At 42.7% G+C, this 12,572-nt stretch overlaps 1 protein-coding gene across 1 annotated transcript in view; it reads right to left on the bottom strand.

Moving 5' to 3' along the window:
• Nucleotides 1-356: 356 nt before the first annotated feature.
• Nucleotides 357-12,572, bottom strand: part of LOC118278535 (1-phosphatidylinositol 4,5-bisphosphate phosphodiesterase epsilon-1) — a 95,778-nt gene continuing 83,562 nt past the window's right edge. The window contains exons 29-42 of the mRNA XM_050703398.1: nt 12,347-12,475; nt 11,371-11,537; nt 10,529-10,720; nt 9,420-9,639; nt 8,614-8,738; nt 7,532-7,739; nt 6,525-6,739; nt 5,832-5,979; nt 5,047-5,220; nt 4,294-4,420; nt 3,651-3,750; nt 2,907-3,009; nt 1,216-1,344; nt 357-505 (exon numbers count right to left, since the gene is read on the bottom strand). Coding sequence (XP_050559355.1) covers nt 1,225-1,344; nt 2,907-3,009; nt 3,651-3,750; nt 4,294-4,420; nt 5,047-5,220; nt 5,832-5,979; nt 6,525-6,739; nt 7,532-7,739; nt 8,614-8,738; nt 9,420-9,639; nt 10,529-10,720; nt 11,371-11,537; nt 12,347-12,475 — 2,028 coding nt within the window. The 3' untranslated portion in view covers nt 357-505; nt 1,216-1,224. The remainder of the gene's footprint in view (nt 506-1,215; nt 1,345-2,906; nt 3,010-3,650; nt 3,751-4,293; nt 4,421-5,046; nt 5,221-5,831; nt 5,980-6,524; nt 6,740-7,531; nt 7,740-8,613; nt 8,739-9,419; nt 9,640-10,528; nt 10,721-11,370; nt 11,538-12,346; nt 12,476-12,572) is intronic.

Raw genomic sequence — 12,572 nt, 5'->3', positions numbered from 1 at the left:
CTTCCTTCTCCATACACCCTGTAGTCGCTAAGAAGTCCATCAAAGTCTCCATTTTAGCTTCTAATTCAGTATTCATCTTACTAGGAATAAATTCTTTAGTTTCTTCAGGAGTAACTTCGCTTTTAAAGCAGCTCCCTCCACTGCCCTTTCTTTCTCCTCTCTGGCTTTTGACTATTGTAAAGAAGAAGTCGATTAGATTAGCTATTCTTCTCTCTGTGCCTTCTTCTCCGTCGGAGCTGAGGTCAGATTCTTCTTTAACAAGAGGGCAGCGTTTAGGAGACTCTTCGAACTTCTTAGAGAAGACTGTTTCTTGGATCACTTGGAGAAGATCCCTTGCTAGACGTACAGGGGATCTCGTGTCGGTGTGTATCGCTTCGTAGGTGGAAGCTGATGGGGCGGAGCGCCGTCTGTCCCGATCTATTCTGATGAAGTCCCACAGAGAGCCAAGTTCTGATGATAAGGAGGCTCTGTGGTTGGCTAAGCGGGTGCCTAGCCGCCGGAAGACCTAGAACGAGACAAACCATGATTAATAAATGATCTTACATTAATTATTTTACTGGAATGCATTAAAAGGATAAGCAACAATTCTTAAATTCTTAAAAAGCTGGTAAATGACTACTTGATGGTAAGCAATCGAAACACTAGAGGCGTTACAAGTGCATTACTAGAGGTTGTTGGGAAATCGGGGATTGAGAAGATTGGGAAGGGGGGTAATTGACACACAACGCAAGCGTTGTTCCACGTCGGTTTTCTGTGCGGCCGTGGTCGTGGTATCACTCCGGTCGAGCCGGCTCATTCGTGCCGAAGCATGGTTCTCCCACAATTTATATTATCTCATGTAAAATACGTAATTTTTTTAAAAAAAAACTTTGCCCCACACTAGCTTTTTCTCCTGTGTCGTGGGTGCGTTTACCAACATACAAGTTCACATACACATGACACCCAGATCCGAAACAACAATTTGTGGATCACACAGAGTTGCTCCGTGCGGGAATCAAACTCAGTACCCGTTGCACGGCAGCCAGCTGCCCAGCTAACTGTGTAGTCAAATTAATTATTATGTTATCGGCTTACTCACGTAATGTTTTGACGAGGAACTCGACTAGTTTCAAGCCATGCTAGAGGCTCATATTCATAAGCAGCATTCTGCGACACACGACGCGGCGATTGTCGCACTGCTACTGAGTTTGTGTTGTGTAGTAAAAAGTAATTTACCTGCCACACTCAGGATCGCCACGCCCTGAGTTTCCGTAACGAGAGTCTCTTGAACCTGGCTACTTGCGCTGCTAGGGCCTCCGCTCCAGCCGACATGCTGGCTCCTCCTGTTTCACCTTCAGAGTGGACCTGGTGAGAATGGAACAGGTATTGAAGATCATGCTGTTTAAAGGAATAGAAGTTGAGGTTATGGTCGTGAGCGTCAATAATCGTGAGCATCATCGTGAAGATTTCAGAAGTCTTTTACTTTTATATTATGCAACGTCACGCCTTTTAACCCCGAAGGGGTAGGCAGGGGTTCCCTCTATCTGGCAGAATTTTAATGCTCCGAAATTTGTTTGGCATAACACACCTGGCAGAATCTTCTTTAAACGAATATACATATGGCATAAAAATTGTTTAATATAATTATTGTTTTGCCGAATGTTTAATATATGTCCGAATTTACAAAGGCATACTTTTAAGATGGTAGAAATTTATTCGGCATAATTACGTTTGGCAAAGCTTAATTTTGCATAATTTTGTTTCACATAACGTTTATTTAGAGCGACGATTGTTTGGCATAATTTCACTTGGCATATTAAGAAGATCGAAGAACCGAATCGCTGCAAAACCGACTGCACTTAGTCTTATTTGCCCTACCCCTAGAGTGCAATTTAAAATCGCATAGGCGCGGAGGGGCGAGGCGGCCCGCGGGCTGAGGAGCAGGCGGCTAAGAGCGAGCCGCCGCGGCTGAGGCTGGCCGGCGAAGCCGGCCAACAAGCCGAAGCTGCGGTGGTGAGCGAAAGCCGCCTGCGACGATAAGCGCGCGTGGGGCCGCCGGAGCCCCGCAGCGCCGGAGCCGTGACGGAAACCATGCTTGCTTGCATGCTGTTTGCTTGCTGCATGCTTGCTTGCATGCTGCTTGCTTGCTTGCATGCTGCTTGCTTGCTTGCATGCTGCATGCTGCTTGCTTGCTTGCATGCTGCTTGCTTGCTTGCATGCTGCATGCTTGCTTGCATGCTGCTTGCTTGCTTGCTTGCTGCATGCCTGCTTGCATGCTGCATGCTTGCGTGATAGATGAGTCTTTCAATAATTATAGATATTAAAAGTATGCCAAAAGACGATTCTAACTGTGAACATTCTGAGATATGATGGTTCTACTTTTTATTTATTATGGTTATGAAATTTATGCCAGAAGACGATTCTAACAGTGAATATTCTGCAATATGATGGTTCTACCTTTCAATTAATATGCGTATCAATTTATGCCTAAAGATGATTCTGACTTACAAAATTATGCGTTTTTAATGTATTGCAAATGATGGTATACCAAATGATTTTCTGCGAAATGAAGTTTCTGCCATGCGTTGTTATGCAAAATAAAATTATGACCAAAAAAATTCTACTAATAAAGGTAGACCCGGTAGGCAGAGGTGCACATTACTGCACGTAATGCCACTGTAGAATATGTACCCACTTTTCCCCATTAGTGTTATAAGTCCTATTGCCATATGCTGGACACAATTCCAGATTCCGTTTCCGTGTCGTCTCCGTGTCCGTGATACTACTGAGAAATTTTCGAAAAACCGAAAGAAGCCCAGTAATATTTTGCCCGACCCGGGAATCGAACCCGAGACTCCTTACCCGATATCCCGAGACCACTCTACTATCTACTATTTTAGTTATCTACTCTAACAAGTCACTCTTACCTCTCTGGAACTTGTCCGTTTCTGCATGTAACTCCTCATGTCTTTATCGGAGTGGCCCTTCGCTCGTCCTATGCCTTTACCGAGAGGCGCCGCTGATACCCTCCTGAAATTCAAAACAATATTTTGTACTAACTTCTGCCCACGGCTTCGCTCGCTTTTCCGTGGGATAGAAAGTAGCCTGTGTGTTACTCCAAACCATAATATATCCCTGTTCCAAATTTCATCCTGATCCTTTCAGCTGTTTTAATGAGATTGAGTAACAAACATACATACAAACACACAAACTTTCGGAAATTAGTAAGGTTTCAGTTAGTATATTGTAAAATTTAAACTTTAATAATTATAAAATATGGATTTCGAATGAGAGAAGTGGGACTCGACGGCTGGGAAAAATGACGTTAGTTTTCCTTTAGATTTATTGACGTTAGATTTATTTTTATTTTCAAGTTAAGAAGTTTAGTTCGCCTTCGTAGAAACCTGGCGTAAAACCAGGCAAGCATGTAGCCGTGTGAGCCTTTGCTTTCTGCAGTCGTGAGAACTGTCTATCTCCCGAAAGGTCAGCAATGCACTTGCGGAGCTATACAACCTACATAGCTCCGTCCCTCTCGCACTGCTCAGTGATCGACCATTGTGACACAATTGTAATAGCAGACTAAGGCCCCAGGTGTCCATGTGCGTCCACTGTTGTGGTCTGTCACCTATCTGTATCTGTAGTTTGGTCTACTATTATATAAAAAAGATTACCTGCAGTGTGTTGGGTCGCTGTAAGCAGTCTGCACTGGTGTCTTCCCTTCTGAAATGGTGTCGGCCGCACTGAAACCCCCCAGTGGGAAGCCTGTAGTTCCTGAAAATTACAGTTAATACCGAAATAAGTTTCACCTTCGCAAAAAAATTACAAGGCTTTCTAATGCGCGGTTGGTGCGGTGACTACCGCGCAACGTGTCTTTTTCCCGGTTTCGATTCCCGCACGGAGCAATTCCTTTTTTTACAAATTGTTTTTTCTAGTCTGGGTGTGATGTGTATGTGAACTTGTATGTTTGTAAACGAACACACGACACAGGGTAAAATCCTAGGGACAACGTCGTTTTGCCAAAACGGAAATAGGATCTTCGGTAACCTCACTCACACAACGAAATACAACGCAAGCGTTGTTTCACGTCGGTTTTCTGTTAGGCCGTGGTATCTGTTTTCTGTTTTCCTGTTTTTCTCTTAAATTTTCTCTTAAATTTTTTTTGCGATAAACCTCACGGAGCCCGATACCTTTCCAACGAATGCAAAACCGTGGAAATCGGTTCGTGCGTTCTGGAGTTATAGCGTCAGGAAGGAAAACCCGACTTATTTATATATTATAGAAGAATATAAAAGTGACAGTGTACATTATACACACCTGCAATAGCCCCTCTAGTCATGCTGAGTCCGCGCTGTATCCGCGCTATAGCCGCCCTGTGTCGGGGCAACGGAGCCGTACTGCCCTTCTCCTGGAGAACGAACCTACCCAATGTCTTCCAGCCGGCCTGGGGATTAAAGAAGTGGTGATTTATATAGGTTATAATATGTAGAGTAGGCACGCAATAATAAACTTATGAGTGATTTATTGGTCGAGCGTCAAAAACACTATCTACACCAAGAAAATAAAAGCCGAGAGCCTTCACTCTACGAAGAAAAATATTTTTTTTATCGTAATACTAGCGATCCCGGCGCGGCTTCTTTGGTCATAGCGTAATGTTTTGTAGACTTCAATAAATGCACTACCTAACGCAAAAGGAATAATTCAAATTGGACCAGCATTTCCGGAGATTAGTGCGTTCAAACCAACAAACTTCAGCTTTGTACATATTAGTAAAGATTATTATTTTATTATCACCCATAGTCATAAAAATAAATGTATTTTCTTTCTTTCTTTCTTTCTTTCATCCCACTGCAGGCAAAAGGCCTCCCTATCCTCTTTCCACTTCATCTATCATTCATTATCTATCATCCAACATACATTACCTATCACCCATTGTCCATCATCCATCATGCATTATCCATCATCCAACATCCATCATGCATCATCCCTCGTCCATCATCCCTCGTCCATCACCCATTAACATTCATCAAAACTTTTAATCTAGCCACAATAAACTCTTGAACTCCTCACCTGAGCAGCATAAACCACTTCATCATCAGCTAGCGCTCTCTGCTGCGGCCCAGTACCAGCCCGTCCCCCCCACTCCAACTCTTCCACAAGCACGAAGCGCTTCGGGTCGTCATGGCAACGGGCTTTCGTTAGCGCCTGGTATACCACGTATGATGCTGATGCTGTTAAAGGTACCTGGGAGATGAAACAGTATATTTTTTAAGTGTGGGAGAGCCATGCTTCGGCACGAATGGGCCGGCTCGACCGGAGTGATACCACGGTCGAGCAGAAAACCGACGTGAAACAACGCTTGCGTTAACGGAGGCCTAATTCCCAATCCCTGATTCCCCAATAATACTTAAATTTCTAACCCCAAAAGGCCGGCAACGCACTTGTAACGTCTCTAGTGTTCATGGGCGGCGCTGATCGCTTACCATCAGGTGATCCGTCTGCTCGTTTGTCCCCTATTCCATAAAAAAAGACCCTCACACTCTTGAGTTGAGTAGGGGTAGCTAGTAGTAGCAGGGATAGCCATATTTAAATTAAGAACTTTAATACATAACGTAATGTAACGTCACGCCTTTTATCCTCGAATGGGTAGGCAGAGGTGCACATTACGGCACGTAATGCCGCTATAAAATGTACACCGATTTTTCACCCGAAAAACCGAAAAAACGCCGGTAGTACTTTGCCGGACCCGGGAATCGAACCCGAGACCCCTTGCCCGGTAGTCGCACTTGCAACCACTCCACCAACGAGGCAGTCTCTTATGCATATAACTAAAATAATAATCTCAAACGGATTACCTTGAGTATGGCGTACGGTATCTCATGAGACACGTTATGGACGCAAACCAGGAAGCTATCAGATGGCTTCCGAGGCTCCTCATCCTGGGTGCTGGACTCTTCATCAGATGGAACTGACCTGTCTCTGTTGCGGTCTGATGATGCTGATCTAGAAGGGAGATAGGAGATTATAGAAGGAGAGAAAATTAAAGATAAATATGTTTTGTAAGACCTAATTCCAAACTTCCAAAGGCTGGCAACGTACTTGAAGCTCCTCTAGAGTTGCGGGTTTTCATAGGCGGCGCCAATTGCTTACCATCAGGTGATTCGTGTGCTCATTTCAGCCGTACTCCATTTTGTAATATTTATTCTCATTCTCCTTGATGCGTTTTTAGAGATTACAAAACTAAAAACTTTTTGAGCTTCAAAACTATTATTGAACAAATAATTGAATAAGGTAAGCGTCTACAGATCCGCATCGCACGCATCGTACGCATTCCGTATGACATCATCAGTACGCATCGCATGTAGGCATTGCCGATGATGCGGTCCGTACGATGCGGATCAGTGGACGCAGTTGTATGAGTTTCTATACAAGACAAACTAAAATCCGTTGCATGTGATGCGTGCGATGCGGGCCTGTGGACGCGTACCTTTAATTAATGTAGACCATTCTTAGGAAAGTCACATTATTTTAAAATAATTAAGACTTACCTGATACTAGTCAACCACGCTCTACTGCTAGGATCATCACCGACCCTCTTCAGCAGCAACCTCGCTCCAGGCCTCGCTGACGCAGCCCTCAGCACCCTCTCGTGAGGAGCCAGCACCCTCTGTGTGGGGGCTCGGGAGGGAACCTCCTCCACCATCACGTAGCTGCCTCGAGCTGATCTGCAGACTCCTGCCTTCGTGAGGCATTGGGCTATGGCCTGTGAAAGCAGGAATTGTTTTATGCAAATTCTCCACTTGTTCGTGCATTGACGATGATCAATGCTCTCTTGGCGTCCGCACCAGAGTGTGATTTGTTCGCAGCGAGATGGAAGGATGTATGTCGTGAATGTTTAAGATTTTGTGAGAAAATGGATGGCTGATGAATTAGTTTTAAGTAATTAAAAATATTGTATTTCTTTTTTTTTCTTTGTTGTAAATTTTCAACATTTTAACTGTATAATGTATTGGCTTAAGCTGTAATATTATGCATGTTTTTCTAAATAAATAAATAAATTACTAAATAAATAAATAAATGAGTAACTGGTGAACCCGGCGAACTCCGTTTTGCTACCAATAACAATAATATTATATTTTTTAAAGACATATTGTTTAGTGCTTCTCGCGCAACTTATCAATTTCGAGTCATTTTTAAAAGCTTCATTAACCTAATAAAATTCTAGTCAAAATTGAAATTAAAATAAATAAGGAGTCTATTCTTCATTAAATTAATTGAAACTCTACTTCTGTTTCCCCGTCACATTGCATTCATTACTGAAAAACAAATCAAACTTACTGTTCTCGCGACACGTTGACACTGTACTGAAAAACTGTATTTTGTATATTTTATTTTTATTGAACAGTAAAATGTAGTGAAAAACAGTATAATACGGTCTTGGCAAACCTAATCGCGCGGACACTCGCGATTAGGCTTGCTTGCGTGTATGTTCGATTGCTAACCATCAGTTGATCCGTCTACACGTTTACCGCCCTATAATCACAAAGAACCTCACCTCATTAGCAGTGGTATCCTGCGTGACCTTCAAGATGGAGTATGCTTCGTGTCTCGCCACTGCATACACCACCAGGAAGTGTATCTTCCTTCTCTCATGAGGAGAAGTAGGCTCCAGGTCCCCTCGACAGCTCTCTCCTGCTAACTCCTCGCAGCATCGGGAGAAGATCAGTAGAGATGCCATGTTTAGAGGCTGGTTCGTTGGTGATCTGGAATTTAGAGAATAGGTATAGCATAGTCTGAAAACCGACGTGAAACAACGCTTGCGTTACCGGAGGCCCGATTCCCCCCTTCCCAATCTTCCCAATCACCGATTCCCCAACAATACTTAAATTCCTAACCCCCAAAATGCCGGCAACGCACTTGTAACGCCTCTGGTGTTTCAAGTGTCCATGGGCAGCGGCGATTGCTTACCATCAGGTGATACGTCAGCTCGTTTACCGGCGTGTTCCATAAAAAGAAGCATCATCATCCTCAGCCCTGGATAGTCTACTGCTGGAGTATAGGCTTCTACATAAGACGTGGTTTAAAATAGGTATGAATATATCAATTTCATAGTTCCTAATGTTTAATGATACAAGCTATTTCAAAATAGAGTCATGCTTCGGCACGAATGGGTCAGCTCAACTGGAGTTATACCAATCCCCGATTCTCCAACAACTCTTAAAATCCTAACCCACCAAAACCGGGCAACGCACTTGTAACACCTCCGGTGTTTCAAGTGTCCATGGGCAGCGACGATTGCTTACAATCAGGTGATCCGTCTGCTCGTTTACCGGCTTATATAAAAAAAAACTTAGTTTCTCTTGAGTTAGAACATAAAACCAATCACTATCAGAACGTCCTTACCCAGGGTTGGGCAGTATTTATGTTACTTGTAATTAAAATACGTAATTGAAATACCATACGTATTTGGTATTTGTATTTAATTTACTTCCTCAAAATGTAATTTGTATTTCGTATTTCAAATACCTGATATTGAAGTATTTTGTATTTAGTATTTTAATTACTTGTTATAAAGTATTTTTTTTATTTGTATTTCAATTAAAGCATTGCATCTATTTTGCGCAGCTCTGTCCTTACCTTAGCCTGACATGCCTGTACCCTGGTCGCAAGCACTGCAGAGGTATGACTCGTTGAGAAAGCATATAGTTGGTGTCTGCATCAAATATGTCGAACCTTAGAAACGCTAGCTCGGGGAAATTGATCTGTAATCGAAAGGAAATAAGGTTTTTATTGGGTTGTATTAAGGTTTTTATAAGGTTTATTGGGTTGTATTAATACTAAACAAAGGAGGCCTATTGCATGCTACCTACAAGTGATTGAGTTAGTTTCGACATTATCATCTTATCAGGGGCAAGACGTCCACTGCTTATCATAGGCATTTCCCAAAGACTTCGAGAGCCCTAACTAGATAAGTTTACTAGTAAGTTGGGTTTTCTTACTAGTAAACGTAAAAGGTTCCATTAGTCACCGTCCAATTCCTTCAGCAGATGGTATCATAATATTGTATTGTCATCTAATCTACACACAATTGCCAATTTTCACGACGATTACAATTATGTGTAATTAAGATTTTTCAACAATTACCATTATGTGTAATTAAGATTGTTAGATTTCATTACATAGTTTCTTAAGGGGCGTTGCAGTATCACGTTATGCAATTTGGGGGGCTTCTTTTACAACACGTTACGTAACACAAAGAAATATTATTAAAAAAGCTAAAATGGGAGAATGGAGGTCGAAACAGAAAAAGATTACGTTGTGTTACAAGGGAGGGAGGAGGGGTTAAAATCTTCAATAATTGCGTTACGTATTATTTGAACGCCACATTACAGGAAGACCCCAATAAAAGCGTATTAAAAATAAATAAAATCAATAATTCTCACCTTAAAAGTAAAAGTTTCATTCCAGATAGGGTTCAGAGCGTTCTTCCTGGCGACCTTAGTCCTAATCTTCTTGCAGTCGGCTGGTACTCCGAGGATCTCCACTTCCACGAAGGCATTGTAGAAGGAGTAGACATTCTCTGCTACGTACTGTCCTGAGATCACTGCTAGGGTGAGGTGGGCTGCGTGGATGCCGTCAAACTCCTTGTCCATTGGATTGAACCTGAGAATTTAAAACGTGGAATTATAACGCGACGATCCTTTTTTTTAAGGGGGGACAATCATCCAATGACTTCTCCCGCCCTAGGCGAGGCAAGAGGAAGTGTCAGACTTTTACTGACTAAAAACCACCTTGCTTTTCGAGCCGGAGGTAGTCCGCATCTCCTGATCAGGTATTAGCCCCACTGGGCCCCATTTGTAATGCGATGTCCAGCGTGAGCGATCTAGACGCGAAGGCGATGCGGTGCGGAAACAAATAACAAACTGTCAAAATGTATTGACGTGGCTTACGTTACCAACCGCACGTGGGCAATTTTATTGGCTCGATATTTTCGCGCACTGGACACGGTGCCGTCACGTTTTTGTTTATAATATCGGAAACAGAAACAAAACAAAACGATTCACAAAGCCGCCGTGTCACACCGCATCGCGTTGAATTCGCGTGTCACCGCACCGCTTCGCGTTCGCTTCTAGATCGCTCATGCAGCACATAGCGTAACAGTAGATAATCTGATAAAGGTTTAGGTACATTATGTTTTGATAGATAGACACTGGTAGTCGTGGATGCCCGAAGGTTTACACACACTGTGGCGGAAAACATCGTGACGAAATCTGAGCTTATACTATCTTAAAATAAGTTTGGAATCACCAACCCGCATTGAGCAAGCGTGGTGCTTAATGATCAAACCTAAGATCAGCAGTGGGCATGGCAATAGACCATTTTGATAAACACTCGACATATTGTCTAGCAAAGAGCAGCTCTTTTCAAGTCCACAGCTTCTGAAGGAGCGAAACAGATGTAGAATGTTTTGCACTGCACACCTCATGCTGAAAATACATCTACAAGCGGAATAAAAACTAAAAATCTATGTTAGTATTTGAAAAAATCTCACCTCCTATAAGCAATATGCCCCGGATCCCACATGACGCTTGGTTTCCTAACATAGCCAGTGCATCCATTACTCTCATACATGGCAGCATTGACAGCCATGGCCGCGTCTTCTGTCTGGTAGTTCAGTGCCACTAGCTGCACGCCACACGACCAGAAGGTCACTGGATCGAAGTTCGATGAGTCTATTCTTAGGCTGAAAGGAAAAGGTATTAAAATTTAAATAAAAAATTATATTAATATGTAACTAAAACTAAAATATTTACAATTTAAAAATACCTTAACAGACATTAAAAAGAAATAAAAACTAACTTAAACCGTCGAAAACGTCGTCACGTTATGTTTTTTTGAGGCGGAAAAATCAATCAATGACTTCTCCTGCCTTAGGCGAGGCGAGAGGGAGTGTCAAACTCTTATTGACTAAAAGCCACCCTGCTTCTACTCCTACTTTTCGAGCCGGAGCCTCGATAACTCGCTAGCCAGTCGCAGCACATTAGGTCATGCTGTGATATGAATACGATGTCATGTCTTGTCAAGTAATGCAACGGTAAAAAAATATCATTTGTCATTTATGGAAAAATGCGTGCTATGTTTTCCCTACTATCGATACATCGCATACTTGAGCTGTGCATCTTCCGCCTCGAAAAGCAGGAGTAGGAACGGGGTGGTTTTTAGTCAGTAAGAGTTTGACACTCCCTTTCGCCTCACATAAGGCGAGAGAAGGCATTGGATGATATTTTCCCTTAAAAAAAAACAATAAAAAGCCATGTTACGTCAAGTCATGCTATGTTATGTTATGTTACGTCACCTCATGCCATTTCATGTCACACTATGCTACGACCTTACCCGGCGGGATATGTTCTAACAAGCTGCGTCTCAGTATGCGCAATCAGAGCCATTGGATGCTTCCTGCAGATCTTCTTGCCAATAGCCTCGTTGACTGAGGAGCAGCGGTAGCAGGGGTGGTGGACTGCTGGGGCGTTCAGACACCTAGGTCGAGGCTGTTGTGCTATCTGTAAAAAGTTTTTTTTAAACGTTTAAACGAGCAGACGTATCACCTGATGGTAAGCAATCGCCGCTGCCCATGGACACTTGAAACACCAGAGGCGTTACAAGTGCGTTGCCGGCAAGGCTCGGAACCGGTTTAAAAAATACCGGTTAATACCGGTTTATATCGGTTTTCCTCCGAACTTTTCTTAAGAACGTGAACATTAAAGAACTTTATTTTAACCTAAATTAACCGGTTTATTCGACGAGGGACATGTCGGTACACGCGTTGACATATTATTGAATATAATCTGAACAGCGGCGTTTCTTTGATGTGCGTCGTATTAACCGGTTTTTATTGATCTAAACCGTTTAGTCCGAAAAAACCTTTATGAAAATACTGTTCCAAATACCGGTTTAAGAACCGGTTTTTTTGGCCGTGGCCGTGGTATCACTCCGGTCGAGCCGGCCCGTTTGTGCCGAAGCATGACTCTCCCACACTTAAATATAAGTATAATATAGAAAAGTTCTCAGACGCGGCGACGTCGCTGCGTCTGCGCACGCTGCTCATGATGAAGAGTCCCTCTGTGACTCGAAACTAGTAGAGCTTTTCTCCATTAATTTACGTGAGTAAACCGTGATATTTAGTTAAATTATGTTTTATTAGAACTTATGACGTGATCATGGCGCTTGCAACAGTGCCGAAATATCGAAAACTCGTCAAAATGAATAAACATGGTAAATATCCTGTCATAAGTTCTAATAATAGTGTTAGTGACCATGTCAGTTTAAAAAATTATGTTTTGTTATGTCATTATATGTAATGTATCCTCACCGTACTGGTGCTGTCACTACTCTCCGAGGATTCGAAGCTGCTACCCGGCGCGGTCTCCTTGGCAACATTGCTCGGTTGTTTCATAGAACTGCGCGGGGATAGCGGGTTCAGACCCCGGAACTTGATTGCCTGTGAACGATTGAACATATAAAGGAGATGGCTAAATGACTGACCCAGGCATAATAACAAGAATACGAATTTCACGCTAACCCGTATCATTTAAATA

Source organism: Spodoptera frugiperda, chromosome 24 (assembly GCF_023101765.2).
Source record: "Spodoptera frugiperda isolate SF20-4 chromosome 24, AGI-APGP_CSIRO_Sfru_2.0, whole genome shotgun sequence".
Classification (NCBI taxonomy): domain Eukaryota; kingdom Metazoa; phylum Arthropoda; class Insecta; order Lepidoptera; family Noctuidae; genus Spodoptera; species Spodoptera frugiperda.
This window is presented reverse-complemented; position numbering and strand designations above follow the sequence as displayed.